This window comes from Marmota flaviventris, chromosome 1 (genome assembly GCF_047511675.1).
Source record: "Marmota flaviventris isolate mMarFla1 chromosome 1, mMarFla1.hap1, whole genome shotgun sequence".
In the NCBI taxonomy this organism is placed as follows: Eukaryota; Metazoa; Chordata; class Mammalia; order Rodentia; family Sciuridae; genus Marmota; species Marmota flaviventris.
The window spans coordinates 159,480,742-159,507,873 of record NC_092498.1 but is presented as its reverse complement, the minus strand read 5'-3'; the positions used below and the strand labels follow the sequence as shown (position 1 = coordinate 159,507,873).

Here is a 27,132-nt window from a genome sequence, read left to right as displayed (position 1 = left end):
TGGAAGGCTAAAGTAGGAGGATCACAAGTTTGAGGCCAGCCTAGTAAGTTTAGCAAGATCCTGGCTCAAAAAAAAAAATAGGAGCCTGGTACGGTGGTATACACCTATAATATCAATGGCTCGGAAGGCTGAGGCAGGAGGATAGCAGGTTCAAAACCAGCCTCAGCAAAAGCAACTCAGTGAGACCCTGTCTCTAAACAAAATACAAAAAATGCAAAATAGGGCTAAGGATGTGGCTCAGTGGTCAAGCGCCTCTGAGTTCAATCCCTGGTACTGCAAAAAAACAAAAAGCAAAATAGGGCTGGGGATGTAGCTCAGTGGCAGAGCACTTACCTAATATGTGCAATCCCCAATTCCTAGTACCAGCCCCCCAACCTTACAAAAAAAGAGTTCTGAATTCTCAGTTCTATTCCATTGCCGTATGTCTGTCTTTACACCAGTACCATGTCATCTTGACTATGTAAGTAAGTATGGAAATCAACACGAGTTCTTCATGTCTGTTCTTTTCAGTATTATTAGTATTCTTTGGAGGGGGGAACTTTGTCTGTCCATGTGAATTTTAGAAGCAAACATGGTAGAATTCTGAGAGGCATTACTTTGAATCTGTAAGTTAGTTTGGGGAATATTGCTATCTTGAATAGTGTTAAGTTTTTCAATCCATATACGTGTTTGTCTTTCCAGTTTCTTTCAACACTGTTTAGTCCTTTTTTTTTTTTTTTTTAGAGAGAGAGAATTTTAATATTTATTTTTAGTTTTCGGCGGACACAACATCTTTATTTGTATTTGGTGCTGAGGATCGAACCTAAGCTGCACGCATGCCAGGCGAGTGCGCTACTGCTTGAGCCACATCCCCAGCCCACTGTTTAATACTTTTTAAGTTTTGTACTTTTGTTAGTTTATACATAAATAATATATTTTAAAAAAATATTTATTTTTTAGTTGTAGGTGGACAATACCTTTATTTTATTTTTATGTGGTGCTGAGTGTTGAACCCAGTGCCTTATGCATGCTCTACCTCGGAACCATAACCCCAGCCCCAATAATATATTTTTAATGCTGTTATATGAATTTTTTCTTAATTTTGTTTTAAATTAATTTATTCTACCATATAGACAATATTTTTTTTGTATATTGATCTTACATCCTGTAGCCTTGCTAAACTAAAATATAATTTTTTTTTTTACTGGATCCTTTAGGATCTTTTTCTATTCCTCTTCCCTTCATTCTCTTCCTCCTTCTCCATCAAAGCCAGGTCCCTATGCATACTAGGCATGTGATCAACCACTGAGCTATATCACCAACCCTAGTGTTTTCTATGTACAAAATTATATCTATAAATAGAGATATTTTTCTTTCTCCCTTTCTGATCTTTATACTTTGACTATTTTTTTTCCTCCATCTTTTTGGCACAGTTGCCTTGGTTGGAGACCCCAGTACAATTCCAGATAGAAGTGGTAAGAGCAGATATCTTTGTCTTGTTTAAGATTCTTAGAGAGAAACATTTATTCTTTCACTGTAAGTTGTGAATTTTTCATTGATGCCTTTTATGAGGTTCTGGAAGGTACCTTCTGTTCTTGGTTTGTTCAGTGATTTATTTATTTACTTTCGCTTCTTTGGAATTGGGGATTAAACCCAGGAGCACTTAACCATTGAGCCACATCCCCAACCCTTTAAAAAAAAAATTTTTATACTTATAGATGTTCAGCATCCCTTTATTTAATTTAATTAATTTATTTTTTTATGTGGTGCTAAGGATCGAACCCAGTGCTTCACATATGCTAGGCAAGCACTCTGCTACTGAGCTGCAGCCCCAGCCCCCCAGCCCTTTTTAAAGTTTTTATTTTGAGACAGGGTCTTGCTTGCTAAGTTGCTTAGGACCTCACTAAGTTACTGAGACTGGCTCAAACCAGTGATCCTCCTGCCTCAGCCTCCTAAATCTGTGGGATTACAGGCATGAGCCACCATGCCCAGCAATTTATTTACTTTTTATTTATGAAGGCATGTTTAATTTTGTTGGATGCTATTTCTGCATCTCTAAGATGTTTGTGTGTTTTTGTTCTTTATTTTGTTGTGTCACACTGAGAGATTTTCACATGTTGAAAGCACCATTTTATTTCTGGGATAAATTTCACTGGTCATGATATACAATGGTTTTCATTAATTTTTAGATTTGGTTTACTATTATTTTGTGGAGGACTTTTGCTTATTTATAAGATGTTGGTTTGTGATTTTCTTTTTTTTTTGTGATATTTTTGCTGGTTTGGTATTCAGATAATACTGGCCTCACAGATAATTTTTTTTACGAATTGTTTTAGGAGCTAGGATTGTAGTTCTTCGGTAGAACACTTTCCTAGCTTGTGTGAGGCCTGGGGTTGATCCCAGCACTGGAGAAGGAGGAGAGGCGAAAGAGGAAGACAAAGAGGAAGAAGAGAAGTTGATTTATAGAAATGTAGTGAAATTATTCCATTTTGATCAATGAAAATACATCAGGTTATATATGGAAAATCCAGGGAAAATGGAATTATGGAACAAATAGTCTCAGTTCTAGAATAAAGGAATTATTTTCTCATTCCTGTGATAATTTGAACTGTTGAGGCTGTGGCGAGTCACAGGGAAGAAGGATGATCTCTAATCCATTTTGGTATTTTTGCATTTCATATTCTTTTATATATCTATCTGGCCATAAAATTTTATACTTTCCCATTATTTTGAAATAAATTTTTTGATCTAAGAAATCAGTTCCTTGAAAAACAGGTTGAAAGAAAAATTAGTCTGATTGATATTATAATCAGTGAGTTTTTTTTTTTTAATAAGATTTCTTTTGATATTGGTTTAAAAATGATTTTGCCAAGCCTAAGTTCAACTCTGGATTCTAAAGTAAAAGTCTCTACCCTGGGACTGATGATATAGTAATTTTTGAATAACAAACAGCATAAAGTAGTTCCTCTGATAAGTCATAGACACTTTTGGAATCTAATGAAACCTGTGGCTGTTTTGCGTTCCATTTCTAGGGACTTTCATTCCCTGTATGCATGGACCCAAGGTCAAAACTCCAGTGCTAGAATTCTACCTGAAAACTTGCTTAACCTTTAGTTTAAAAAGCAAAAGCTGGGCTGGGTTGTGGCTCAGCCGTAGAGCGCTCGCCTCGCAGGTGTGAGACCCTGGATTCAATCCTCAGCACCACATTAAAAAATAAAAAAAATAAAGATATTGTGTCCATGTATAACTAAAAAAATATTAAAAAAAAAAGCAAAAGCAACTTATACTTGATTTAAATAAATCTTTTAACCTTTTCTCTTAGGCTTATTTTTGGTGAATATGTTCTTATTCTAGAGTCTTATTACATGTGATTTATTTTGAGTCTTTTACTAAAGACTCGGGTGTGTCTCTTGAGTTGTGGAAATTCTGTCCTTATGGCAACTTTTATTTTAGTGTTCTTTCCTTCCTTTCTCCCTCGCTCCCTCCCTCCCTCCTTCCTTCCTTCCTGGTCCTGGGGATTGCCAGGGGCTCCAGCTTGGTAAGCATGCTTTTCATCACTGAGCGCGCTCTTGGTCCCTGTCTATCTGTATTTTGTGATTGCATGTTAAATTTATTAGCTTCAAATATAATTCTATAAGTTCTATATTTAGCTTATGTTTTCAAATATGTTGTTGAAAGCAAGTGGCAAATAAAGAATTTGTCCATTCTGTTTCACATGAGACCATTTTACACAAAAACTAGTTTGCCATGTTGAAGGACAGGCTTTCTTCTTCAATTTGTAAACCTTCTGACCCTTAAACCTACTAAGAAATTAGATTTTTCTTTTGATATAGGGTTTCACATTCATGCTTAGGATAGATAGTAGTTGTTAGATTGTTCATGTTAGATAGTAGTAGTTAGATTGTTCATGTTAATGACATAGCTCTTCATTTTTAGAAAATATTGTATATTCTGATGTTTCTAATACCTATAATTAATATTTTTAAGAATTGAAACTTTTTAAATGGAATCATGTTCTTGTGTGAACTGTTGAGCATAAGGGGTGGGGAAGGTAGACTTTAGAATTAGGAAATAGTATCCATAAGATTGGAGATAACACAGTTCTAGAATGTTCTTATCATTGTTGTTTCTCATAGGGATTTCACAGCCCCTTAGGTGATAAGACCTAATGTCAAATACCTGTTTATAGTTTCCATGATTCCTGGAGAAGCTTAAGAGGAAGATTGATCAGCAAGTGGGTCCTTAGGACGACACACATGAAACAATTCTTGATACTGATTTTTAATTGATTTTAAATTCAGGTACAGTTTGTTATGTTGAAAAGTTTGCCAGATTTATAAAGTTTGTGGAAACATTGGTTCTGATGCTCTGATAAACTTGGACATTCCTGATACTGTTCAGAATTAGTTTTCCCCATAAATACTAGAGAAATAGACATACCCCCTCCTGTCTAGGTAACTTGTTTCAGTTTCATAGAACATAAATTTTGGTTTCACATTCATGCAAAAGCCATTTCTAAAAATAGCAGAATGAAACAGGAGAATTAGAGGAGGTAAATTTTTAAGTGTAAAGTAAAAAGGAATCAAAACCAAAAATATTTTTAGCTGCCAGTGGTCAGAAAGGCATAGAAACCCAGACAGTAAGAAATAGTTTAGCTATTATTCTTCAGCACATTTGCTTTGATATAAACTTGTTATGTTAGAGGTTCCTTAGAAATGATACCATATTTTGTTGGTGTCGGGTCTGTTTGTTTTAGTGATTATGAAAGCACCTTGGAAACAAAAAAAACACTGCCAAAATAACAACCATTCCCTGTAGCAGCAGCTTGATTAAATCTTAATGATGAATCAATACAACTATAATTACAACCTTCTATCTTATGCTTGTAAATTTGGAATATAGTAAATTGATCAAATGAAATTTAATATGTTACTACAGCAAGAAAAATCCTGCCATTTTTATTATAAAGTTTGCTGTACCAAATCTCTAAATCCCTCTCTCATTTACTTTGCAGCTCAGTTTCCAACACACACAGAACAAGTCCTGTGAGAAGTAGAATCTATAATTAAGTCCAAGGTGGGGGCAGGTTTACTTTAATAGGATGGATACTGTAACATTAAAACGGTAGTGATCCCCCCCTCCACCCTCGGGTCCTGGGGTGTGAACCCAGGGGTTCTCTACCACTAAGCTGCATCCCTAGCCTTTTTATTTTTCTTTTGATATAGGGTTTCACTGAGTTGCCCACGCTGGCCTTGCATTTGTGATCCTCCTGCCTCAGCTTTCAGCTTTTTTTTCAGTTCCTGGGATGACAGCTGTGTGCCACCACACCTGTGATAGTCATTTTTTTTTTTTTCTTACAAGTTTTCAGATTTGACTTTTCTTGTGTCTTTTCCTCCTTGTACCTTAGCTTATGCTATTTTCAGAAATGAAAGAACCTTGAAAGTTTTTTGCAGCTAAAATTGTGTGTTTAATATCTGAGTATAGATGACACAGATATCCTTACACACAGGTGCTGTTAGATTGTCCTCTCCAAGTGTCATTCAGTTCCATTCTCACTAGAGATAAGAAAAGTAGGGAATATATCATGGTTTGTAAAAGCCTTTTCTGACAGCTTCTTATAGCACTTCTCCAATTGTGGGCCAGGGAGTAGAAGATGTGTAGATCTGGGTTTTACTGAAGTGTTTATTATAACCTGCCCTGATGTTTTCTTCAAGGCCCGTGGTGCGTAGAGTTCTATAGCTGGAGGCTCCTGTGGCAAGGTAACTAACAAGGCCAGTGGACCTGCTTTGTGCTGCAGGCCATCAGGGGTCTTACTGGATACCAGATGAGGGAAAGCCTTCCCAGCAGTGTGGCTGTTTACAGGATTAGGTTCATTAACGATATGAGGTGTGTTTGTTAGCCACAGACACATTCTAGTTATTGTGTCTTCAATAGTGGGAATTTAAGCTTTTTCATTTATGCTGTTAATATCTCATTTTAAAATGAATATGTAAATATCTTCACGATGTTTACTGACTGTTTTTTTTAAAACATCATTTTTTATGGTGGTTGTTTATTTTTTATGTGGTGATGGGTATTGAACTTAGGGCCTCATGCCTACGGCAGGTGCTTTACAGCTGTGACCAAAAGTCCTGACAAGAACAATTTTAGAGGAGGAAAAGTTTATTTGGGGGCACGTGGTTTCAGAGGTCTCAGTTCACAGAAGGCTGGCTCCATTCTTTGGGGCTGGAGGTGAGGCAGGACATCATGGAGGAAGAGTGTGGTATTGGGAAGTAGCTCACATGGTGATCAGGAAGCAGAGAGAGACTCCACTCTCCAGAGACAAATAGAGACCCCATATTCCTGCTTCTGATGAACCACTTCTTCCAGACACACCCACTTGCCTCCATTTACCACCCAGTTAATCCCTGTCAGAGGATTAATCCACTGATTGGGTTAAGGCTCTCATAACCCAATCATTGTACCTCTAAACCTTGCATTGTCTCCCATGTGAGCTCTTGGGGGCTGCCTAATATCTAAACCATAATACTGACCTCTTCTAAGAAGAACCACTAAGAATTCCAAGTTCCAGGTCAGCCTAGACAACTTAGTGAGACCCTGTCTCAAAACAAAGTATTTTAGAAAAATGATTGGAGTTGTAGCTTAGTGATAAAGTACCCCTGGGTTCAATTCCCAGTACTGAAAGCAAAAAGCAAAAACAAACTTCTACAACTAAAAACTTTTGAAGTGTGGCCTGTCTTTTGAATTAATCATGATTAATATTCACAAATTAATACAGGTTAATTCCCACTTGGAATTGTAATATTTTGCTAAACCCTGTGTGGCTGTATAATTTAGTCGTAGGGGATTGTGTGAGTAGAAAATCAGATGGCTTCCCTGGGTCCCAGGAAAGTGCACTTATCGGATCAGAAGGGAGCTCACAGTAATGCAGCGGATAGAAATGCTCGTACATTAAGATGAACAGAGGTAGAATTGTTTGGGTATTCAGGAAAGGCCTCAAGGATAGTTAATCTTTGAGCCACATTTAATTTAACTGGTTTATTTTGAAAATAAGTTCTGTTGTCTATATGGTGTTATAACATGCTGTAATGATTGCAATAGTGAAGCAAATTAACATTTCCATCACTTCCCATAGTTACATCACTTCCCATAGTTACTTTTTTTTTTTTTTTTTTGCAGTAAGAGCCGCTAAAAATCTCATTTAACAGGTATCTCAACTATAGTCCAATTCCGTTAGCTGACATTTGGGAGTGTGCTGGTTTGTTAGGTGGGCTGGTGCAAGAGGGGTCTTGGAGTCCCAAGAAGCCCCTGGTAACCACTTGCAGGTTCCTGGTGGTTGAGTGTGGGTGTGACTGGGTCATCCTGAGGTGAGCAGCTGGAGGACCTTGCCTGCCACCGTGAGGATTCTGCCTTTCACTCTTGAGGGCCCACAGAGCGGGCGACAGGGATCAGGCTTGATGTTCAGGTCTAGCAGCTGTGCTGGGAGAGTGTTAGGGTCATCTCCAGGGAAGATCCCCAGCGCTGGAGAAGAGGGTGAAGAGGAGAAAGTGGATTCAGGAAGAGGTGAAGAGGGAGAATGGGCAGAGGGGTGGTAGCTCTTTCAGAAGCCTTCCTGCGGTGTCCCTTCAGTGTTCAGCCGGGACGCCCTTGTTAGTTGTTGTTCTGTGGGTGCTGACTCTCCAGCCGACTCTACTGAGTTGCATTTAGTAAGCACTCCCCACCTGTCCACTGTTCAGCCACCTGTGGCTCAGAACACATGCAGAAAAGAGAGGAGGAGGACTGGGAGAGGAGGAAGGCTTGCCCTGGGTGACTGTGAGTGGCAATTGTGGTGCACCCCTGAATGGGCTGGAGGACCCCTTAGGAACATAATAAAGGGACACCTGCCTCCGGTTTCTTTCTGACTTCCTTTTCTAACGCACTGCAGACTTTCCATCTCTCGGATTCTCTTTTCCTTTCCTAATACGGTATGCAGCTTTAGTATTGATTCATGATCTCTGACAGTTTATTTCACTGATTATGATATTTAGTTAGTAGACAAGAGGGAAGAGGTGTTATGTGTTAGCTTTTTAAGAGCAATTTCAATTGCTGGAACCCAGTTAAACTAAGTTCTACTTTATAGAAAAACAACCTGATTTTCATAGAGGATGATGAAGCTGAAGAAACTATTTTAAGTCATGAATGTATTTGATCAGTTATTGTTCTAAATGAAAAACTGAATCCTCTCAAAGGGCCAAATAATGAAAAGAAGTTAGGAAATTGTGAACCTGAACTTTGTTAATGAAAACTTTTATTTTGTGAAGTACTGATTTAAGATTTCTTGGTAACACAGTTTCCTTTGATTTATTCAAAATATGAGTGACTCTTGTTTATCTAGCCTTGAGAGATGCTAAGAAATGGGGTGAGAAAGGCTTCTTACAGAGATTTTTCATTTTCTTACAGTGCCTATTGGCTGTTGTGTAGGTGGAAAGAGTCTGATAAGGAAGAAATATAATCTTATGCCTCAGTGATAGTGGATAAAATTTGAACCTGGGATTGTGACTCAGTGGTAGAGCACTTGCCTAGAATGTGTGAGACCCTGGGTTTAATTCTCAGAACAACATATAAATATATGAATAAAATAAAGGTCCTTCAATGTCTAAAAAAAAAGCTCTTTGGTTTACTAACAGCTGCAATTCCATATGCAACCAGAAGACGGCAGACTTGACACACAGATGAAAGTTTTTCATTTTAAATGGAGGTATAGAAAGATATGTTAGGTATTCTTAATTGGAAGCCTGATTTCTAAAGAGAATTTTGGGAATTACAGAAAGAATGTGGAATAAAATACATGTCTGTGTTAAAAAATTTCAGTATTCTGAGTTGTCTCCCTCATAATCATAACCTTGTTTTAATTTGCCATGTTGCATTTGCTCTGCAGAGTCCAGCATGGATTTGACTTTGTGATTAAATTTTGATTGGCTTTATATAGCATATTATTAAGTTTCTGTTGACTTTATTAGTAGAGTTGCCAGTTGAAATATGAAGCATTTGCTGATATTAAACCTAAGTTTGTTGGATATGTGTGAATCTGTTATTCCTTTACCAAAAAAAAAATTCTGGAGATGGTAATGAAAATATTTATATTTCACCCTTGTTTCATGAGCCAGATAGCTCTTTGACATTTAGTAATTTCTGTTATTTCAGGATTATGCATATGCAAAAGGCTGACATAATTAATTTCTAATATCAGAGAAATATTTATAGGTTGTGGATTGAGTTTCTCATAGAAAAGTCTTAAATCATTTTTTTTTTTTGTGTGTGTGTGTGTGTGTGTGACCTTTACTGAAATAATTGGGGAAAAGATATAGTGTTACTGTAAGGTAGCATTTTTAGACTTAGAGGACTTAGAGGACAGAAATGAGATTGTAAAGTGCTGATAGCTAATGTATTGGAGATGCGGACCTTGGCTGTAGCTGATGAAAGACCAAGAAAGTTTAGCTGCCTCCAACTCTTACTCTTCCTTCATTTTGCCTATTGTGATGCTGAAGTTCACTGTAATTTATCCACTTAAAAATGCTTAAATCTCTGTGCTACTTTCAGAAGAGTTTTTATTTATGTCAGATAAATAAAGCAGCATCAGTATTGTCAGAATTTAATTCAGTTTTAACCTGAGGTTTATAATATTGTGTATGCTAATTGAATGAACCCAGCATTGCATTTTAATGTTGACAAAAGTTTGGGGCATGTATTTTCTTTATGGAAAACCTTAGTTGTCTTTTGATAAAACTTTAACCTCTAAGACATTGGGTTTTAATGAAAATGCCACCATTCCTATATCATGGATTTATCCTGAACCCCATGTATATGAGTAAGGAGTGCTTACGGAATGGATTTACCAAGAGCCCCGTGGATTACTTTATCTTTATTTCCTTTCATAGAACTACAATACTGTAGCAAGTTGTAGCAGTGAAATAGTCCGGTATCTGGATTCAAGTCTAAGATCAGAGTTAGTAGAAAACCATGTTGAAAAGGCACAGAGGTACTAGAGGAAGTAGCTGCAAGCATTCCTGTGTAGCTCTGCTCCTAGGCCAAAATGCTGCTCCACAGAAGTCAGCAAGCCCCTCTGGTGCTTTGTACCCCTTCAGTTATTTCGATTACTTTTTATCTGAGAACATTTTCAGAGTTTTTCTTCTGCTTCTATATTTTAAAGAAATAAAAATATGAAGGGTTGTGAAGTGTGAAGTTCCATAAATATTTATGCCAAGCCTCGAAAGTAAACAAATTCTATTTTCTTGACATATTGGGGTCATATTTCACTATTTACCACTTGAATTGAAAAATACAAGAAGTTAGTATGCGCTCCACCCCCCCCCCCCCTTCCTTTTCTCTTGTATTTAAAATGTTTGAGTTTTAGGTGCTGGGATTGGTCCTTTAGGTTTATGTAAGCCATTGGACTTTATTTTCTATCGTTGTTTATGTTCCTGAGTTTTATACTCTTATTAAAAGAAATAATGTATATGCAATTTTAGGCCTCACCGTAAACTACTTAATCTATTTTTGTGGATTTATTGTTACTAAATTAAAAATAAATGTTTTTCTTATCAAAGCTAATTAGTAGGTAGGTTTGCAGCTAAAAGCCCATTTTAAATTATTCCATTCATTTTCTGTTCTTCCTCACCTAAAACCTTCGGTCTATACCAGAAATTTTTGTTCTTTGAAATTGCTATTTAAAAAAAAAAGCCAGATGCCGTGGTGCACACCACTTGTATATCCCAGCACTGTGGGAGGCAGGAGTATCGCAAATATGAAGCCAGCCTCAACAACTTGGCAAGGCCCAAGTAACTTATCAAGACCCTGTCTCAAAAAAAAAAAAAAAAAAAAAAAAGCTGGGCTTTTTGAGACCCTGTCTCAAAAAAAAAGGTCAGTGGCTCAGTGATAAAGTACCTCTGGGTTCAATCCCCAGTACCCATCCGTACCCTTCCCATTAAAAGAAAAACAACAAAACCTTATGAAGTAATAATATATGCTAATTTTAGAAAATATAATCAGAAAAGAAGAATCATTAACTATAATTCCACTTTATATTTATTTATTTATGTTTTTAGTCTTCATATAAGCATATGTGTAGGCTATTGAGTATAAAGAAAACATTTAAAACATTATGGAGTATTGGAAAGTCATTTCTGGCATTATTTTGTCGGGGGGGGGGTGATTTTTTTCCTCTTGGGTAATTTGCATGCACTTTCTATGTAAAATAATATAAAAAATATATAGTAGAGAGATTTTTCCCCTCAGTTGATTAGTAAGGTTGCTACATATTGTCTTCTTTTTTAAAACAAAAAAAATTATTTTTTAGTTGTAGTTGGACACAATACCTTTATTTTATTTATTTTTAAGTGGTGTTGAGGATCAAACCCAGCACCTCGCACGTGCTAGGCGAGGCTCTACTACATATTGTCTTCTTGACCAGAAGGTGCTTATGGTTTAGTAGAAGAGAAAATAATGTATGTATTTTTAAAGTTATACAGATTAAGTTAATAAGTAAAAAAAGAAGGTCAGAGAATTTATATAGGAATTAAGAATAAGGAGGGGATATATTTTTAGGCAGAGAAGAGAAAGTGTGATGGTGGGAAACTAAGAATTATAGAATCTGTAACCTAAAAGGATGCTATAAAGATTTCTGGTTCAGGTCAAATAAGAAAAATGATACATAATTATGTAAGCATATACATTTTAATTTTGTCAGTTAAAAAATAAAAGTGAAAACTTTAGAGAAAAATGAGACCTAAGAAAGCCAGGGAATGCTCAAGTGGCCACATAGAGTTGGGGGTCACAGTTACAGCCTAAAGACCTTTAGCCAGACCTTCTCGGGTTGAACCTGTGCAGAAGCAGGAGGTGGCACCTGAGCCTAGGGGTCTGGGTGCTCTCCACACCTCCATGCTCCACCTTTTTCCAAGCCTCTGTCCTCTAGTGTCCATCTCTTTCCCGTATTGTATTGTTGGCCTCTCCCTGCGCTTCCTTCATCCTGAGTGCAGATACAGCCTTTGGCACTAAAACAGGAAGGCAAGACACCCACCCCCTTTAACTATGAGCTCCTTTCTCTCCTTCCCCTGCTTCTGTCCTGTTTTGTGGTGTGCTGAGAGCTACAGCCGAGTCGGAATGGCCCCTGGCATTTTGCCAATAGTATTGGTTGAGAGGCGAGCCATTAAGATGATGCTGGATTGATTCAATTGTATATTAGACCTTTACTGTCCACCTCTGGTGCCCGCTACTTTGGAGTTCTCCTGAGGATTGCCTGGGGAGTTCGTGTTGGTTGGGGAAGTTCCAGGAGAGGGATTTCCAGTTGGTGTGTGGTGTGTCCGGGGAGAAGGCCACGTGGGTAGCGTGCGCGGAAATTTGGAAATAAAGTTTGTTCCTGCTTGAGTGGCTCGTGATTTGTGCCCAGCCAGACTGTGGCAGTGGTGGTGCCATGGCTTGACCCCAGGGCATCAGGCCAGCTAGGCAGACACTGCACACTGAGCTACAGCCCCAATTCCTGCCGGCAGCAGTCTACATTTTCCCCTCTGTGTCAGTAAACCATTTCTTCTTTTTCTCCTTCTTATTTTTAAAAATTTATTTATTTTTGTGGTGCTGGGAATTGAATGCAGAGCCTCATGCATGCGAGGTAAATGCTCTACCACTGCACTGAGCCATGTCCCCAGCCCCTGTAAATTACTGGTGACTTCCCTGCCCAACCCCTCTGTTGAAATGGTTATTATTAGAATAACCCTCATATTTGTCCTGCTCAGGTCTCGCCACACACTGCTGTGCAAATCTCCATGCGGGGCTTCTGGTCCCCTTCAGTGTCAAGCCGGTTCTTGGTTGCTTGCAGTTGAGCTGATCCTATCTACGCAGTGGAAAGAAAGGTCTTCCTGGAAGACTGGCAGACAAGGTTGAGCCACCTTCTGCGGTTCCCTGGCCAGCAGAATACTGACCGGGCTTTGATGCAGTGGTCCTTGCCCCTCCCTAGACCTGCACATGCTCAGCCTTCCTAATTGGGTGCAAAGCGATACCTACTAGGAAGAATGTGAGAAAGACAGAGGAGTCTGCTTGTTGCTTGAGCAGTGTGATGAGGGGATGGTGGAGGAGAGATGACATGCCTATGTGCCAGGCTTTCACTTTCTTCCTTTCTTTTTCTTTTAATATTTTTTAGTTGTCAGTGGACCTTTATTTTATTTATTGATATGTGGTTCTGAGCATTGAACCCAGTGCTCCACACATGCTAGGCGAGCTCTCTGCCACTGAGCCCCAGCCCAGCCCCTTTGGGTGCTGAGGATAGAACCCAGGCCTCACATGTGAGGCGAAATGCTCTGCCACGGAGCCGCATCCCCAGCCCCAGTGGGATGAGTTTTAAGAACATATATTATTAAACCTAACACATCCCTAGTGTTACTATTTCAGTGTATAACCAGTGTTGTTAATGAGTATTTCCCATTTTTTCATACCCAGTTTAAAAATCTGATGTGTATGGTACACTGGGTTGGGGCTATGCACTCACTGCTGAGTTGCTTATTCCCAGACAAGTTGTGACATACCAAATGTCATTTATTGACATAATTAAATATCATTTATCATCAGTGTTTTGATACTTGTGTCCAGAAAAGCTGTTACCTCTGTGACTGACTCAGATTCATTTGTGGCTCTTAAAATACATGCAGGACCAGAGAGAGACTGGGTGGTGACCAAGAAGGCTGGCCACAGCGAGGCCTGCACCTCAGGTGTGTGTGGCTTGATGCTGCCACTGTTGGGTTGATCCAAGACCTCGGTGCCTCTGTCACTGAGTACTGCTGCTGTACTGAATGTTAAACTGTCCCTGTCCTCTGGAACAGTGGGAACATAATTCAAGAGGTTGAAGCAATTTTACATTTTCTGGTAGCTGCATTTAAAGAAAGTAAAAAACAATGACATGGTTTTCATATCAATTTTTCAAAAGCTGATGTAAACTCAGCACGTTTCAGTTGTCCTAGCCACTTTTCAAGTGCCCTCTGTGTTGGCCACTATAGGTCTAGACTCAGAGCCCCGGGCAGCAGTGTCTGATGAACTGCGCTCCCCTGGCCTGCTTGGAGTTCTGTGCGGGAGGAGGGGGACTAAGCCCCACACAAGAGTTGGAAGAGTTGGGCAGGTGAGGCGCTCACTGTAGCCTGTGTCCCTGCTGCTACTCATGTGTCTCTGACCAGTTCGTCCCTGCTACTAACCCTTTAAAAAAGTTGATGTTTCTCTGGGATCCATTTTTGGTCTTCTGGTCTTTTCTCTTGGCCTGTCCGCCTTCTCTCCCTCCCTTTGATTGAACCCAGGGCCACTTACCCACAGAGCCACATCCCCAGCCCTTTTTAATATTTTATTTAGTGTGAGGGTCTCGCTAAGTTGCTCAGGGCCTTGCTGAATTGCTGAGGCTGGCTTTAGACTTGTGATCCTCCTGCCTCAGCCTCCTGAGCTGCTGGGATGACAGGCCTGCTCCACTGTGCCTGGCTCTCCTGGCTCTTTCTTTGGGTGATGTTAGCTTTTGGTTTCAGCCATCCTTTGTATGCTGATGACTGCTGTATATTTGTACCTTTTTTCTAGGTTTATAGTTACATATTCATTTCTTCTTCTTTTTTTTTTAACAATATAGTTTTTTAAAAAAATATTTATTGTTTAGTTATTGGCAGACACAACATCTTTGTTTGTATGTGGTGCTGAGGATCGAACCCGGGCCGCACGCATGCCAGTCGAGCGCGCTACCGCTTGAGCCACATCCCCAGCCCACATATTCATTTCTTGATGGATATAGTTTCTTATATGTTCCCTGGGCCTCTCCTACTCAGTTTCCCATTTTGAACTTAATCTTTCCTTTACACCTGCTCTTCCTCTTCTTTCCCCTAGTCTTATTTAATGGGACTATTATATGTTAATTGTTTAAACCTAGTCCAGGGCAAGTTAATCCTGAATTTCCCTTCAAATTTGGCCCTTCTCGGAGCCATGCTCCGTTCCGGGTGTCTTTCATAGACCTTTGGTAGTAGCCCTTTAACTTGCCCCTGTCTTCTTACAGTCCTTTTCTCCCCACCCCCAGCTGTTCCAGGCAATATAGCCACCACTCCACTGCTTGAACTTTTTCACTGTCTGTGGAGGGAAGTTCAGGCTGTGTGGTGGTGTCAGGGCCTCCCTGTCTGTCTCTTTAGTCTCCCTGATGCTCCTGACCTCTACTCTGATCCTGTGATCATCGCTTGGTGGCTACCTGTGGAGTGATATTGTCTATACAGCCAGAACTGTTCCCCCGGCCCTCTGCCTCTGTGGATGTGATTGTTCACTCTCCCCGTTGTGCCCTTTCTTGCCCGTTTATTTGGAATGTTCTCTGAATTAATAACCTCTGGCTGTTTTCCCTGGTCGTGGAGGCTGGGCTTCAGACCCAGACTCCGTGTTTCCCAGGGTCCTTGTCTGTGCAGTGTCTGGCTCACTATATTTTTATTGAACTGAATTAAGCAAATTTGAAGGAAGTCTAGGTGGGAAGGTATGTTGGCTGCAGTTGCAGACATCTCTATAAATAATGAGCATTCAAATGCTTGATGGAGAAATGAAAATCAGATTTTATTGTTTTGCAGATACTGTTTGGGGAGAAAATAACTTCAGGAAACGAATCTTTTCTTGTCATAATCATATCTCTTGTTGTGCATCAACATAAAGAATAGCTAGTTTAGCTTGTTTTTAATATTCCGTGGTATTGTGTGCATGCTGGCTGTCTCTGACATCTAGGATCACATCATATATCATCTTTGTCCCTTGTATCTTGGGGTGCTGAGGATCACATGTGTTCTGTGCCTATTTTGCTCCTGCCAAGGCTGATATCAAAGAAGAATTTGCCAACGTTTATTCCTTGAGCAAGGGTTGGCAAACTAGCAGTAGTGTTTTGTAAATAAAGTTTTACTGGAACACAGCCAAACCATTGATTTACATATTATTTATTCATAGCTCCTTTGTGCTGAAACAGTGTAGTTGAAGAGGCCATGTGGTTTGCAGTCTAAAGTGTTTATTTTGGTTTTTGACATAAAAAATTTTGCCAACCTTTGCCTTAAAGCCACTTAATTATGGAAAGACAAAACCTTACATTAAATCTATCCAAACTGGGCCCTACTCTCTGATTAGGAATTAGAAGAATACAGAAGAAAAAATATAGACCTCCTTGACCTTGTGTTACTTATTTGGTGGGATGCTTTTGTGAAATTTCTTGTTTTTCTTTCATTCTGCTACGTGTGTTATGGAAGAGATTGTCCACATTTCCTACTGTGCCTCAGATGTGAATATTATATTTTTATTCTAAAAATTTAAAATTAATGTCTCTAGTCACATGGAAAACAGTGGATACCCGAGTTAGGTATGTGAAATGTAAAGTGCAGACAAAGTTTGTGTCTATGGCAGACTGCGTAATGCATAGAGGATTTCCATTAAAACAGTTTATATTTTCAGTGTAAGTGTCTTCCTCCCTGTGCCCTCCCACCCTTTGTCCACCCCCGCCTCTGTCCTTCTGTGGGCAGAGTACCTTCTGGTTTGGCAAATTCTTTATTTGTCTCCCTGTTTGTGAAAATAAGTAAGCTACCTTTAGCATAAAGGTAAAATCTTGGAGGTGTGAACTTAAGGTGCTGTCTACTTTACCCAGTGTTGACTGGTAAGGTGTAGGCCTTACCACGTGCCAGTCAGCAGCAATGTCACCTGGAAAGATGGCACTGAGTTGAGGGATACCAGAGCCCTCCTCAGCTATTGCATAGTGGGGGTCTAGGGACTTGGGTGGTGGCCAGGATAGGGAGGGGTACCAGTTGATGATCAGTCTTGCTCTGACATCTTTCTGTAACCTGTACATGATACATATTTACTGTGAATTTTGCTTATGGAAAAATTTTCCATTTTTGCAACAGTTATTTTCTTTTCAGGATATAATTAAATTTATATATTTTAGGTTGCCTGTCTGATTCGAGTTCCTTCAGAAGTGGTTAAGCAGAGGGCACAGGTATCTGCTTCCTCAAGAACATTTCAGATATTCTCTGATATCTTATATGAAGAGGTGAGATGTTTTTAGGTTTTCTTTCTTCTCTTTGCTGAGGACCATTTTATAGTAGTTAATAGGAACACTGTGTGGCTCATGACCAGAGCCTAAGAGGAAACCTTGGAGCTGAATTTAATGTTCAATTATAGTAACTTTTAAACTAAGATTATCTTTGCCTTTTCTTTGTTTTTGAATTTCTAGTTTTATTTCTTTTTCAAATTTCTGACCAAACATACAGTGAGTACCATTATATATGTATCCTGTTGTTATCTTCCTATATTTATTTTAGAACCAGACACAGAACAAATGGTAAATATGTAAAGTGAATAACTTACTAAAATATCCCTATAGAATTTGAGGGCCCAAAAAAGAAATATAGTAATGGACCTAGAATAGTGACCAACTTCATAATATTTGTGTCAAAATATAATTTCTCTTTTTTCTGATCAGAGTTAGCTTGAATCAAAAATTATTTTTTCTAGACATTGACTAGGAAGCACTTAGCTGTTCTCCTTTATAGTTTTTATAGAAGCTTTTGTTTGTTTTGTTTTTTTGAAGCAGGATCTGATTATGTTGCCTAGTCTGGCCTCAAACTCTTAGGCTCAAGGGATCCTGCCTCAGCCTCCCTAAAAGCTGGACTATAGGCCCATGACATGGCACCTGGTGTTTTTTTTTTTTTAATAGGGGTTATTCTCAGCCTGTGGTGGTGATGCACACCATCAACTCAGGAGGCTGAGGCAGGAGGATCACAAGTTCAAGGCCAACCTTGGCAGCTTACTGAGACCCTGTCTCAAAATAAAAAGGGCTGAGGTGTAGCTGAGTAGTAGAGGGCCTCTGTGTTCAATCCCCAGTAATACCCCCCCACCAAAAAAAAAAAACAAATCAATCTCAATGAATGTAGGTTTTAAGAAAGTTGTTCTTAATGGTCTGTCGCCCGAGCAAAGAGTGAGGAGACATTATATGAATGAGATCTGTCCTATAGGATCCTTATTGGACCATGCATATAAATCATGGTTTGTCTGGAAATATATACCACTACTTTATTGAGCAATTATTAATAAATTTGTGATGTTATGAAATATTTTCTTTTTATATGAAAGGATAATTGACATTTATATGCATATGTTTTGGAAATATATTCAAAGCATGAGAAGAAATATTGAATAATAGCAACTAAAACTAAATGAACATGTAGGCAGCCAGTTTGTTTTTAGAGATGCTCACATTTTTTAAGGGAACTCACTTGAGTTTAGAACCTACTTCTTATAGAACTGCGATGTGGGTGAATGTTTTAGAACCCACGTTTTAGAGCAGATGAATCTGTTTTTTTCAGAATGTCATTTAGAAATCTTCTTTGCCTTTCTGAATTCACAAGTTCTTGATTTTTTTTGTTTGTTTCAGGGCATCCAAGGCTTGTATCGAGGCTATAAAAGCACAGTTTTAAGAGAGGTAACTCATTTAATTTCCACTATTGAAGTGCAAAAGAATGATATGCTTTGTTTGGCATGTGCGTATTTGTTTCCCTCTCCCCCAGTACTGGGCACTGAATCCAGGGGTGCACTACCCCTGAATACATCCCAAGTCCTTTTTATTTTTTATTTTAAGACAGGGTCTTGCTAAGTTGCCAAGAAAGACCTTAAGCTTGCAATCTTCCTGCCTTGGCCTCTCAGGTAGCTGGTATTACAGTAAATTTGTGTGTTTTTAACAATCAGAAATAAATTTGGAGAAACTAGTTTAAAAGACCAAAAAAATGGGCCAGACACAGTGGCACATTCCTGTAATCCCAGTGGTTTGGAGACTAAGGCAGGAGGATCGAAAGTTCAAAGCCAGCCTCAGCAATTTAGCGAGATACTAAGCAACTTAATGAGATCCTATCTCCGAATAAAAAATTAAAAGGGCTGGGGATATGGTTTAGTGTTTAAGCATACCTGGGTTTAATTCCTGGTATCAAGTAAATGAATAAAAATAAAGGGAATTATGCTCATTTTTAAAAAAAATATTTATTTTTTAGAAGTAGTTGGACACAATACCTTTATTTTATTTACTTATTTTTACGTGGTGCTGAGGATCAAACCCAGACCCTTGCACGTGCTAGGCGAGTGCTCTACCACTAAGCCCCAGCCCCAGCCCTATGGCCATTCTTTTAAACAATGTTTAGTTTTGTTTTGGTTCTTCCATCTAAAAGAATGGTAGAAGGGGTTTGCTGGAAGAGCCACCACCTGTGGTCAGAGTGGCCACACATCATGCCATGTAGCTTCACTGTCACTGTAGGGTGACTAAATATCTCTTAGAGCCAAAATATTGAGAAATAACTAAGAATAAGATATCCAGTTAATCACTGTAGTTTAGAGAATTAATAAGAAATTAGTAATGAAAGAAGCACTCTAAGAGATGAGTGTGCTTTCCTTATAAGCACTGACACTGTTAAATGTAAAAGGATTTTTCGCAAGGTGACAATCTGCAGTGTAGCCTAGTTGTTCAGGAGCTTTGAAGAACTTCCTTTCTTTGCAAACCAAATGTTTCAAAATGAGTTATTTGTGTGAAGAGGACTTCAGTCTTTCAGAAATATCACCTATACTGTATCTTCTTTCTGTACTTGTTTTCTGACTTTCTAAAACTGTGTTATTTATTCAGATTTCACCTGGGCACAGGGAAAAGGGCCCTTTCTTTTTTTTTCTAAAGTGTGCTGAATAAATGACTATATTTACATTCCAGTGAGTATTGGTTTTGCATATAAAAAGGCAAAACATAGGGTTACAACTGTATTGTATTCTTCTGAAAATTTGTTTTGATGTATGTTATGATAGTAATTAATTTTTTGACTACAATCCTGGCAAATAGCTTGACCTCCCTGAGATGACTTTGTTTGCTCAAAACATCAGTGCTTTGTTAGAAATTTAATTGGGGTCTTCTGCATTGTGGGTGTTCATAAAAGATCCTTCAGAACCAATTTTAGTTGAAGTCTTGCTTCTGTGCAAACTCTCAGATAGAATGAATGAGTTATTGCTGAATGAAACATAGCTACTTTTCCAAGTGAGAAAAACAAGAAGTTTTCTTTGAAAAAATTTTTTGCTTTATAAATAGTTTCAATTCTTAGATTATTTTTACACCAATATCAAATCTTTTTCCCAAGAGCTCCTTCGATTGTTCCGTCAACAAAATACATGGAAGCTTTAATGAAAATTGTGAGGAGATTTATACATTTATTCTGTGTGCAATTAAAAAAAATAGTTTCCTCTCTCTAGCAGTAATATATTAAAATTAGATCAAAGTTTGCATCCATGTATTTATTATATAATAGATTATGTGTGTTCTGTGGACTTTGTTCTGTAACTTTGCTGTTAACACTTTTTAAATTGCATGTGATGTTTCTGGAAATTGGATGCTTATCTCTTATGTTCTACTATTTTAGTTGCTATGAATTTCACACTGAGTCTAAGCAAGGTGAGCAGATTATACTATTTACTTCACCCTTTCAGTTATCGTTTTTCTCATGATTTTTGTCAAGTTAGATGAGGATAAGCATCTTAATGCAGGGGTATTGTTTCAATGAGATGAAAGCGGGGAGCAGAATCGTAGCTGCTGTTGTAGCCACAGTGATTTCAGATGGTCCATTGGCCTAAAAATTTTGTGGAGAGCAGCCTTGTGATGTTGATATGAAGTAGGATTTCTATAGAGAACCAGAGAAAGGTAGTTTGTTTTAGAAGAAGCAGGAATAAGCTCAGCAATGATCTTTTATCCACAAATTATTTGCAACATTTTTAGAATGTCTGCTGTGTGGGGGACATAATGCAGAACACATCTGCCCTGAAGGATTTTCCTTATGGGGACACACACCGGTGAGTGTCTTTTTTTCCATGCAGGGCAGCAGTGAGGTGTGTATGTACAAGTGCACCTGGGATTGTAGAGGAAGTGCTGCTTGTGGTAGTCAACTAGTATTTTATATTAATAAAGATGAGCCTTGGCTGAACTCTGGAAAAAGTGGCCGTTGAAGCAGTCAAGGAAGGCAGATATAACAGCAAAGGCACAAGGAAGGAACATGTATATTTTGCTTGTTTAAGCAAAATTATGGATTTCATGCCCACAGAAGACAGTGACTTCCCAGATGTACCTTAAGCCAAGAGAGGATGCTTCACAAGCACACTCACAAAATGGGATATTTGCAAGGAGCAGTTGAACTGTCACCTCAGTTGGATATTTGCTAAGCAACTAGAGAGGGCCATATGGGAAAGGCCTGGAAAGAGCCTAATTATTATCCCCTGGAGTTTGGAGGACACATGAATGTTGTGTGGCTTTAGCTGTGCAAATCTGAAGATACTAAGCTGGTTGGAGCTGTCTGAGTGGTAGAATGTTGTCATTTTGGTAATGAATAACTCCTGACTTCTTTTCGATAGATGAGAGTAGCCACTGAAGGATTTGGAGGTAGCTGAGGATTGTTTCCGCTATTCCCAATTTTGCCACAAACAATCAAGCAGGTCAGACAAATCTTTCGGCCTGGACTGTAAGTTCCTTGAAGCCACCAAGATTTAGGTATAAAAAATCACCACTCACTGAAAAGTTTACTCCAAATCGCATACAGCAGCTTTCCAAACATGGTTACCCTTATCACATCCTTCATTTATTGAGAATTTCCTCTCAAATCCGGTGCCCAGACACAGGCCCCTTTAGGGACCAGCCTTTGGATTGCCTTTTTTTTTTTTTTTTTTTTTTTAGAGAGAGAGAGAGAGAATTTTAATATTTATCTTTTAGTATTCGACGGACACAACATCTTTGTTTGTATATGGTGCTGAGGTTCGAACCTGGGCTGCACGCATGCCAGGCAAGCGCGCTACCGCTTGAGTCACATCCCCAGCCCTTTGGATTGCCTTTGAAAGTCTCCTGCCCAGCTCTGTTGTCTGCTCAGTCCAGGCTTTCCCCTGACACTCTTCATGTTGTAGTAGTCTTCTGTGTCTTTCTAAAGGTATTCAATCCTTGGGTTATATATCATGTAGTCTTTTTTTGTTTTCTTTTTTGGGTACTGGGGATTGAACTCGGGGGTACTTGGCCACTCAGCCACATCCCCAGCCCTATTTTGCGTTTTATTTAGGGTGTCACTGAGTTGTTTAGCATCTTGCTTTTGCTGAGGCTGGCTTTGAACTCGCAATCCTCCTGCCTCAGCCTACTGAGCTGATGGAATTATAGGCATGTGCCACTGCCCCTGGCTCACATAGTCATTTGTTAATCTGTTTTTGAGATCATTGTCAATGGTTTCATGAAGCGCACCTTCACTTTTCATGATTGTGTGATACTGTTTTACAAATGAGCCTTTATGTGCTCAGCCACTCCCTAATGGTGGGAATTTCAAATGTGCTGCCATGCCTCTGTTCAGATGTCTTTTTGTATAGTTGAGAGTGTTGGTAGGTTACATGCCTGGAAGTAAAATTACCTGGATAAAGGGTGTTTACAGTTTTGATGGATACACCAAGTTGCTTTATGAAGATGCAGAGGGCACTTTGCCTCCCATGTGGAGCTCTCTGTTTTCAATCCTCAACAATGGTACCAGCAATCTGTGAAATGGAAAAGATCATTGCAGTTTTAATTTTAGTTATAAATGAGGCTGAGCATATTAACATATTTTGTTTCCTTCACTGTGTATTGATTATTTGAACTAATTTTCTTGTGAAAATTAAATAAGGGGTACTTTCAGGGGTGACTGACACATAGTATGTGCACAAGAAAATGAACTGTGGTTGTTTGTATGGTAACTAACAGAACCTTTGTCAGTGAAGGACACCTAAACGTGAATTACAGCTCTGCCCTTACCAGCTGTCTGCTCTGGGCATGTTATGTGCTTTTGAACCCAGCTTTGCCCATTTGTGCTAAGAACTCCGCATAGATTGTTCTTTTTGAAATGTTGACTCTCATGGCCATCCTGTGGGATGGGTGTTAAGGCAATATGGACTACTAGGAAGCTTAGAAATTAAAGCTGCCCCTGGATTGTTGGGTTCTTGAAGCGGATGTAACTTAAATGTGTGAATGTGGTTTCATGATGAGGGGTAACAGTTGCTGTTTTTGAATGGGAAGCCACACAACCATAATTGCTTGTAGCCACATTTGTTTCATCCAGATGTTTGTTGAGAGGAATTTCTTACAGTTGAATTAAACTATAGCCTGCCAACTGATTTTGTGTTCCCTGGCTACTTCTGTAGGAAAAACAGCAGCTTGGTATAATAATGGGAAGTTACCCTAACTGATGGTTGAGCTGATCAAAATGACCAATGTAAAAGGGTTAGAAATACTTTATGATTACTCTTTTTTGAATCAAATTGGCAATTTGTTGTAATGTTTGTTTCAGGGAAGATTACCCATTCAGAGAAAGACTTTCTTGCTGAGATTGCAACACTTACTGTTTTCCATTGAAAAATGTTATGCAACAACTATAGCTAGGACTTCTGTTACTTATTTACTGTCCTTAAGTCTATATGCTACTTCTTGCTTTTACAGTGGTAAAAAGAGAAAAGATAGGTGAGGTTTTTTCTTCTCCTTTTATTAGTGCTGTGTGTCTGACTCTGTGTTTATATGAAGTTGTTTTCTTTGATTTACCTCTTTCTTTTTCTTTTGGTTTGTCATGTTTTAATTGTGACTTGTATTTTCAGGTGGCATGTAAGTTCTTTTTGAAAGAATTGGATTTTTATCTCTTTATAGCATGCTCAGGCACTAACATGAAACCTTCTCCATAGTGAGCACACAAGAAATATTTGTTAGGTTCTTTTTGTTTTTTTTGTAGTTCCTTTAAGCTTGATTCTTTCTTTGTCCACATGCCACCAGACACCATGGTCATTTCAAAATGGTGAAGGAGCTCTAAGAGGAATTGGAAATAGGCAGAGGGTAACTGCCTATACACTTCATTATTGCAACCTTTGCATTATATAGATGAAGAAATACCAAAGAATGTAAAAATTTTCTAGAGTTTCAATAACCCTAAGATTTATGAGAAAATAGTTTTCATGCCTGGCTTTATTAGAAAAATAGTATTGTATAATTCGCTTATTTTCTGCATCTTAATGATTCTACTAAAAAAAGAAAAATAATGATTATAAACCTTTAAATTCTTTTAATGTGAAATTGTTTTTCAGTTAAAATTCAAGGCAAACATATTGAACTCTATTTTAATCCTACATAATTCATTTTATTAACTATGACCAAATAGAACATCTGTTAAAATTCCATAATGTTAGCTTCATGGGAAAAGGGGAAAAAAAATCCCTGTTTGTTCTTGGAATTTGTCCATTGTTTTATTGTTCAGACTTTCGGTAAATGTGTAATGAGACAGTCTTATTAATGGGAATATTAAACAGATGAAAATGAAATTTTCCCTTTATTCACAGAGGTTTATAAAATGAGTCATTTAACTGCATTTATATTATTATGACTACTGTAGAGTTTCTCTATGAAGAATGAAGGATAGTTCATTCAGTTAATCCTCTAATGCAGGAGCCTAAAATTATTAGTCCTCAAATCTGGATTTTAGCCTACAGTTTTTCTTCATTTCTTAAATAAACATTTTTAGAAAGAACAATTCAGTAAAATTATCTTAATGTAGAAAAATTACTTTAGCCCTTTAGTGCATATTTTCTCATTTTTTGTTTACATGAAACCAGCTGCTATTTGCTTTTCTGATTCCTTGGACAGATTTTGTTTGCACTGTAAAGTTTTGCGAATGGCACGTCTTTTTGTTTTTGCACATTGGTCACATTTTCCCAAAGGGACACCAGGTCCTGTGTGTGTGGTTTAGTGGGAGGTTAACGCAGTGACAGGACTCTTCAGTGTAAACACAAGAAAGCCGGTTAAAGGTGGAAACTATGGCTTAATTCGTCGTTGCAAATGTTACAATCACAAACCATACTGCTGTAGTGACTCTTTTGTTCCTTCTTGTTTTTCGTCCCCTGTGGAGTTTCATCTTCCTTCAATCTTTGCGAGTTAGTTTGGATTGCTTTTAGGCTGCTGCTAACAAAAAATCTGAACATAGAGCTTTTTATTTATTTTTTTATTTTGGTGATAAGTGCTTTCTTTCTTTTCTCTTCTCATAACAAGAAATTTGATTTAGTAAGGCCCTAAGCGACTTAGCAAGACCCTGTCTCAAAATAAGGAATAAATAGGGCTGCGGTTGTGGCTCAGTGGCTCAGTGCTTGCCTCGTACGTGTGAGGCACTGGGGCGATCCTCAGCACCACGTAAAAATAAATAAAATAAAGGTATTGTGTCCATCTACGACTAATATTCAAAAAAAAAAAAAAAAGAGAATACATAAATAAAGAGGGCTCAGTGGTCGAGTGCTCTGAGTTCAATCCCTGGTACCAAAAAAAGGAAAAGAGAAGAAGTCTGCAGGTCAGTGAGGCAAGGAGGATCTAGCCCCTTTCCCTCTCCTCCTCCTGAATGACCTCCATGCCCTGGCTGGTCAACTCAGGGTCACAGAATGGTGGCTGGGCTGCTAGGCTGTGTGGCCCCATTTCAGGTGTGAAAAGGGGAGGGCAGGAGGCAGTACTAGCTTTGTCTATTCTGTGGGGACTGGAAAGCTGAGGGTGACTTCCAGTGTGGAAGATCTGGGCCACCACAGTGGGTGCCATTTTTGTTTACTCAGGTCCTTCCCAGCGCAAGTTCCATCCTTTCAAAAATCTCTGACATTAGCCCACACTTGAGTATTCTGTTGAATTCATGAGCCCTTGCCTGCGCTGAATTTGTCTGGACATTTAATTCTGTTTTGTAAGCTATCATGCATGTTTTTATTTTATTCTGTCACCTTTATTCCTTGGAGAATCAACGTGGAAGCTCTTCTTTAAAATAGACAACTGATGTCATGAAATACTGTTGTACAGATATTTTAGCCTTTTTGAGGTGCACAGAATGTTCTCTTCCATTTTTTAAACTAAGAACTGCAAACCAAGGTCTTCTCTATCCTCCACGACTCAAATGGGGCATAAAAATCAATACTGACTATAAAAGCATAAATTCATGAAATCACATGGCTACTTATGTCATCATTATCCTTCGTATACAATGTAAAGGAATTTAATATTGTATTTTGATGTAAAATAATGTCTATTTCTTTTCTGAGTAAAAAAAATCAGTGCATGCTCTTTATAATAAATTATAAAATATGAAAGTAAAAATTATATGAAAAAAATTGTTTGGTGATATCTCTGAAATTAGTATTTTAAAGCCACGAGTTTGCCTCAAAGATATTTGTTTGTTTATATACATATATATATATATATATATATTTTTTTTTTTTTTTTTGCTGGGGGCGGGGTACTCAGGGGCACTCGACTCCTGAGCCCCATCCCCAGCTCTATTTTGTATTTTATTTAGAGACAGGGTCTCACTGAGTTGCTTTTGCTGAGGCTGGCTTTGAACTTGAAGTCCTTCTGCCTCAGCCTCCTGAGCCACTGGGATTATAAGCGTGTGCCACCAAGCTTAGCTGTTTTTTATATAGTTTTGATGTTAAAGTTAAAAATCTCAAAATATTTATATTAATATAATCATACATAAACACTTTTGTTAAAAATGATGTCAGTGGGTTTTTTTGTTATTTTTGTGGTACTGGGGGTTGAACGCAGGTGCTTGAGCATGCTAGGCAAGCCAGCCCCATATTTTATTATACTTTTAATTTTATTTTGAGACCTTAAGCTTCAGGTATTATAAAGTAAATTTCATATTTTGAGCCACTGTGAGGATCAAATGAAACAATGTATGAAAGAATTTAGCCCAGTGACTAGAACAATGTGATTACTCAGTAAACACAATTTATTACTTCAATTTAAAAGGTAAATTACAAACCCAACATAAGGCACATGCCTCTAATCTGAGCCATTTGGGAGGGTGAGGTAGGAGAACCAGTTTGAGAGAAGCCTAGGTAACAAAGACACTAGAGGGTGCACAGTGCCTATGTTTTAAATGCCTGTGGCAGAAACCTCAACCTGTAAGAACCTGGGAGAACCTGGGAGCGCAGACTGCTTGCCTGGTAACAGTGGTTTAAATTAGAAAATGAAAATGCGGGTATGACCAATGTTGTATGATCCACCATGCTTAAATGCATAAATTTGTTTTTATCTTTTGATACATATGTATATATTTATTTAGGTTC

General features: G+C 38.4%; 1 protein-coding gene across 9 annotated transcripts in view; it reads left to right on the top strand.

The window, feature by feature from the left end:
• Slc25a26 (solute carrier family 25 member 26) overlaps positions 1 to 27,132 on the top strand; it is a 132,959-nt gene that overhangs the window by 18,239 nt on the left and 87,588 nt on the right. For 7 of the 9 annotated variants that reach the window (XM_071618424.1, XM_027954540.2, XM_027954544.2 and 4 more), the window contains 2 exons: positions 16,925 to 17,029; positions 18,413 to 18,460. The exons of 1 other annotated variant lie outside the window; for it this stretch is intronic. In XM_071618424.1, coding sequence (XP_071474525.1) covers positions 16,925 to 17,029; positions 18,413 to 18,460 — 153 coding nt within the window. The remainder of the gene's footprint in view (positions 1 to 16,924; positions 17,030 to 18,412; positions 18,461 to 27,132) is intronic. One more of the 9 variants, XM_071618417.1, reaches the window with a different exon arrangement.